This window comes from Mercenaria mercenaria, chromosome 10, assembly GCF_021730395.1.
Source record: "Mercenaria mercenaria strain notata chromosome 10, MADL_Memer_1, whole genome shotgun sequence".
In the NCBI taxonomy this organism is placed as follows: domain Eukaryota; kingdom Metazoa; phylum Mollusca; class Bivalvia; order Venerida; family Veneridae; genus Mercenaria; species Mercenaria mercenaria.
The window spans coordinates 54,547,705-54,553,758 of record NC_069370.1 but is presented as its reverse complement, the minus strand read 5'-3'; the positions used below and the strand labels follow the sequence as shown (position 1 = coordinate 54,553,758).

The 6,054-nt window shown below is 33.8% G+C and overlaps 1 protein-coding gene across 2 annotated transcripts in view; it reads right to left on the bottom strand.

Annotated features, from left to right (window-relative positions):
* Positions 1–336: 336 nt before the first annotated feature.
* LOC123561518 (neuronal acetylcholine receptor subunit alpha-5-like) overlaps positions 337–6,054 on the bottom strand; it is a 44,133-nt gene continuing 38,415 nt past the window's right edge. For both annotated transcript variants that reach the window (XM_053553119.1, XM_053553118.1), the window contains exons 6-10: positions 5,355–5,464; positions 4,508–4,660; positions 3,721–4,112; positions 2,677–2,870; positions 337–1,680 (exon numbers count right to left, since the gene is read on the bottom strand). In XM_053553119.1, coding sequence (XP_053409094.1) covers positions 1,012–1,680; positions 2,677–2,870; positions 3,721–4,112; positions 4,508–4,660; positions 5,355–5,464 — 1,518 coding nt within the window. In that variant the 3' untranslated portion in view covers positions 337–1,011. The remainder of the gene's footprint in view (positions 1,681–2,676; positions 2,871–3,720; positions 4,113–4,507; positions 4,661–5,354; positions 5,465–6,054) is intronic.

Genomic DNA, 6,054 nt, shown 5'->3' with positions numbered 1-6,054 from the left:
AATGATCAGAACTTATAACCGTTGCATAAGCATGTGTTAGGAAAGCATTTGGCTACGAAGCTTTATGTGACATTAGTCCATAAATTGTGAAGCTGTGGGAGCTTGCATAGTATTTCATAACTGTTCTGTACGGTTATGCAGGACTTCTAAACCTGTCGCTATTTATTTTTCTTGATTTCAATTATTCGCTCAATCATTCAAAAGATATGTTTTACTGGAGCGTATATATCAACATGTGCTTTTAAGGTTTCATTGCACTAAGATGATAATGATCTTGACGACGTCACTACAAAGTCTTTTTGTGTGATTGTCATTTGAACGTAACAAGACACATAATTCATGACAGTTAAATTTAATGCCGAGTTCTTGGTTATTTTGTTTAATAACAAAAGATAAACATTTCAAACAACATTTTAATATAAGTATTATTTGGCTCCATGAACATGTCATTAGAAAATATTGTCTGTCGTTTGAAATATTTTTTTTTCCAAATTACCGTGCAATACATTAAAAAAATGTACCATTGATGTTTGTTCTAAAGAAAGGGTATTTTCTGCTCAGTATATTTTTTATCGTTTATGGTTAATTATTTGAAGATTGTTCTAGATTGCCTTTTACTGAAAGCAATCAGTAAGATTAATGTACGAAAGACCGATGGTGACACTTCATTCTTCACATTTAAGATTTTATATTTTATACTTCACACTTTATTTTTCAGACTTCAGACTTCACATTTCAGACTTCACACTTTACATGAAGTCAGAAGTATGATGTATGAAGTCAGAGGTGCGAGGTGTGAAGTATGAAGTGTGGAGTATGAGGTCTGAACTATGAAATGTGAAGTGTGAAGCAAGATCCTATATACATGTAATGATAAAGCATTTTTCCATGAAGTCTGAAGTGCGAATCATGAAATACGAAGTCTGAATTAAGAAGTGTCATCACTGGTCTTTCATATTAATGCGTGTAACATGACTTGTTACATACATATGCAACATTCCCGTATTTACACTACATAGTATATCTACTGTTAGATCTTATGTACGGAGTTTGCTGTATTTTAGCATCCCATAAATCATAATTTTCTCCCGGAATGATGATAAGAATAACCATGTATGATGCGATAGTTCCAATGAAGTAAAGCCAAAATAGAAGTCTGTCAACAACAGCAGCAACGCGCTGCCATTCTGCCACAATCAACTTCCGGTAATATATTTCACTTTTCGTATCACCTTCTTTAGGTTTTATTTCGTTTGAGATGATACATGGCTTTGTAGCCTTCTGAGTCTTAAATTTCGGTCTTGGTCGAAATTCTGTTTGTCTATGAGCCATTCTAGAACTAGAAGGTTGAACGTGTTCATTCCGACCGCCGTGCTCCTCCATTTCAAATTTCATAGTTTTCGGCTTATTCGTTTCCGGATAGACGTCATCACGCCGTATCCAAATCACCTCGTTTTCTTGATCATTGTCTATATCAGCAGTAAGTGGTGTTGCTGCAGCACCTTCGTCATCATCAGCGTTAGATTCATTGTTACTATGACGACGGCGTATTGTGTTATGTCGCGATAATGTGTATTCTTGTATTGAAGATAGAGCGGTTTCTCGTGTCCTCCTCATTGACGTTTGTCTTCTCTTTGCTCTAAATGAACTACGTCTTGTGTCTATTTCAGCGTCACTTTCCTGCAGGATTGAAAATAGATGCATGTAATTGTTCAGTGACTTCATTCATTGTACATTAGAGATAACATCACTTCATTCTCGACTTGTTAATTTACAGTAAGGACGTGATTAATAACCTTAACTATATTCAAAAGGTATTCACTGGATAACCATTCTCGACCTCTAACTTAAATCAGTGGGGAGCGTTTAATAATCGCTTTTTTACAGTGTATAATACAACAGCTATTGAGAATACAAACTTTTCGTGATATCATCGTAAAATTAACTATTCTATGATACATTTATCTGAAAGGCCATCATAACTGCTTTTTTGTGCAGACAGAAGTCTGTATTGTTGCTTATTAAATAAGTGTGAAAAATATACACATTTCTAATAAAGAACATGAAAACAATTCACTTATTTCGAAATGAAATATTAAAGGTACAGAACTCAGGGGGAGCGATTATATCAAAATTAATGTTCCACATAGTGTTCTAAATATATTTTAAAAGATTTTATTTCATTAGGAAAGTTCCATGACTAACTGATACAGAAAAGTGCTCTCATTTTTTTCATGAGCGAAACTATTTTATATTGAATAATAGGGAATACAAAGCTGATATGCAAAACTTATTTTCTTTGAACAAAGAGAAAAGGAAATGCTAGTCCCCATGGCAACGCCATGTGACGTCATCCGACCCAATTTTGTCTCTATTACTAACTGCTTTAGCCTAAGCTTTTTTTATATACATGTACATATTAATGAAGCTGGGGGTGGATCAGCTATGCAAATAACTTTAAATTTTGTTTCCTTACGTTTTTCGATAGTTTTGACAAAATCTATGCGCACTCAATATCGAACTGAGGTTATATAATTTTGCAGCCGTTTTAAAGTACACAGTATGTACGCTTGAAACCAGGAAGTTATATTGTTCAAATATTTACATTTGATTGGAAAAATATTGTATTAACAACGAAAACCAATAAAGAAAATATTGCATTATTTAACAACATACCAAATTGATTGATTCTACAATTCTTTCAAGGTCATGGCGCATGCGTAATATAAAGGAAATCCACTTGAGAACAAGAACACGCACCCATACCGGTGCTCTTCGTGTCTTCGCACCACGGTTGTACAAATTGATCACCATTACCGCCATTATAACAGAAAGAGAGGTCAGGGTCATAACAACGCAAAGATAAATACCTGAAAACAATATGAAATTGAGTTCAACTAGTACTGATATCGACACAGAGACGTAAAACGCCAATATTTAAGTTCAAAATATATCATATTACAGATCCGTTGATTTTTTAAAGCTCCGATTCCTTATTTACATATATATGTATTAAAAGGAAACATTTAATGCAACAAATAATCTCTGAGAAATTTAGTATAAATTCAAGTAAAATAACAAGACTCTAACAGTAGCAAATCGATAAACAGCAACATATACAAGACAGCATCAATTCACATTTCTTGGTGGAAAAGACTTAACCCTTACCACGCTGGACACGACTGATTCTGCCTTTGCGACCAGTGTAGATCATGATCAGCCTGAACATCCGTGCAGTCTGATCAAGATCTGCACTGTTCGCCATTCAGTCAGTATCTTTTTGGTAAGCACCCCTTTTAACAGTTAATGGTACTGTGCAAATTAAAAGATGGACAAGTTCATTATAGAAACTTAGTAGGGTAAGGGTTAACGAGACATACCTCCAGATGAACATCAAACTTTCTTTTTTTAAACTGATATTAGCTCTGGATATTTGAAATGATAAACTAATATTTTTTGAGTAGATATTTTAATTTGTATGATATAAAGTATATTTGTTCAATAAAGTACTTTCTTTTTACATCAAATTTCAGTAGAGTGCTTTTGAATGTATTCTATTTATTTTATTGGACAAAAGAATACTTTTATAAAACCAAAACTTCCTAAACTGTTTAGAACCACTTTAAAACTTTTCTTTCCGCACTTATTAACTAGCGGAAGCATTTTCTAAATTAAGGGGAAAAAATTATATAAATCAGGAGGTGTGTAGCTTTAATATACCTATGAGTGGAACAGCTTCGGACGTGGCTGGTACTTCTTCCGCAATGAGCAACATAAACATAGAAAATGCGAGGAAGACAGACAAACCAAGAGTTATCTTTTCACCGGAAGTAGGTGGCAACCAAAAAGTCAGCAGTGTCAATATTGATAACATGATGCACGGAACGATGATATTAAAGATGTAATAAAATGTCTTTCTGCGCACGTGCAAAGTGTATGTGAGGTCCGGGTAGGGGTCTTCACAGCAGGAATGAACGCGAATATTCTTTTTGAGCATTACAGATAATAAATCCCATTCACTATTGTTAACGTATGATGAAAGTTCAATGGAGCGATTTTGATACATGGTGTCATAGTCCATCCACAAACTGCTGTAAATCCAGGAACCAAATCTGCAGATATAATCAATGCATCATACTTCTTTCATTCATTTAATATTTGATACAGAAATATAATCTTTAGGTAAATCATCATTTACAAACTGGGTGTAATTCCAGTGATATTACAATGTTTTGACAACCTGTTGATATCTATGTTACATAGTTTAAGTCTTATACGCTAATAACTCGTATTAAGATGTATTGAGATATTTTATACACTTCTTTTTAGTGTTTTATACTAAATGTTTATGAAGATTTAAAGAACCTTCTGGAGCATTTTAACGAGCGTAATCTCGGGTGAATATATTGGAGAAGAAACCACAAAAGAATCTAGAGTTTCCTAGGTCGCAAAATACATATACGAATAAAAGTTATGATTACAAACAAATTAAAGTATTTGTAACTACCGTAGAAAGCACAATTGGTCGTCGAAAGGGAAGTAAGTGATGTCAACCTTGCAAGAGCTCTTCAGTTTGACAGGTACCGGCCAGAGTACTGTCCCATTATAGTTTACCAACACATACGTTCCTTTCATAAATCCAGTAGATCCTCCATCAGCGCTGAAACGTACAAAATACAAAAGAAAGATTTCAAATACTAGGTGCACTGCAAGAATTAGATGATATTGTTATAATGAACCGAGGTGTAGACAACATAGTCGTAAAACTGTGCAAGCCGAAATAAATCTGACAGATTCCTACATCATATCAATTCATTTTATTACTTCTTGCTTTTTGCACATTACAATTTAAATGTTCATTCATTCATTTATTTCATATTTCAACATTTTATAACAGGATGCATAATATGCAAATATAAAACAAAATAAAGCAGGTTTGGCAACAGAAGGAAAAGATTGATGTTAAACTGCATTAAATGATAAATGGTATTAACACAGATAAAACTAGCTATAAGTTCTGTAAATAAGATTATAATAAAGGATTGCTTTAATAAGGGATTTACAATAAAATATATCATTCAAATAAATAGCTTTGATTAAAAATATGTGTATAAATTAAATTAGAAGAAAAAATAAGAGATATTAAACCATGTCACAACATTAAAATATAAAGATGACACAAGAAAGGAAACTAATTCTTATTTCCATTGTGGTCCTTAATGTGTTTTGATCTAAGTTAAAACGAACTAAATTTAAATCGTCTTGAAGTTAACTTTTTATGCAATAAACGTTATTTCATATATACATAAGTTCAAACTGCTTTAGAATCCTTTTTATGCAGATCATCTACCTACTTGTTGTATATGAAAGTGTCTGGTAACCAAACATTGCTCGCTGGTATCCGAATTGACCGGATATTGTTGTAGTCATCTGGTTCCCAGGAAAGACTTTCGTCTAACCATTGCTTTATTGAAAAGTAAACAAAATAAATAAATAAGGATTTGCTGTTTATTTATTTAATGTTGGCCGGTGGTCTAGTGGTAAAACGCTTGACAGTCAATCCAAAGGTCCGGGGTTCGAATCTCGGTCCAGACACTAGAACTTTCTGAGATGCTCTTGAGTGTATCCCACCTAACTAGAGTCCTGTACTGGTTCTTTCCAGGAAAGACGGCTTCGCCTGTATCGGTGCTATACATCGGGCACGTAAATGAACCAGACTGTCTATTCGCAAACAGTTAGGCTAAGTTAGCCGGGCAGGCCTGTATCTAAAAGAGATTTCTCTCTATCTGTTCTAGGGGCTTTATGTCACTCTGTCCCTCTGGTCAGATCGCTCTCTGTCTATACTAGTAGAGGATTAAATGTCGCGCCCCTTGTGGCTGCGTTTGCTATATGTAAAGCGCCTTTGAACGTGTTTATCAAGAAATCTGGTATAATAATAATAGTAATAATAATTTACAAATAAATACATTTGTTTTACAAAGAGATATCAGGTATAAATTTATCCCGGTAGAATCCATATCGTATTTAAAGTAAATTCTCCACCTAAAACCTACC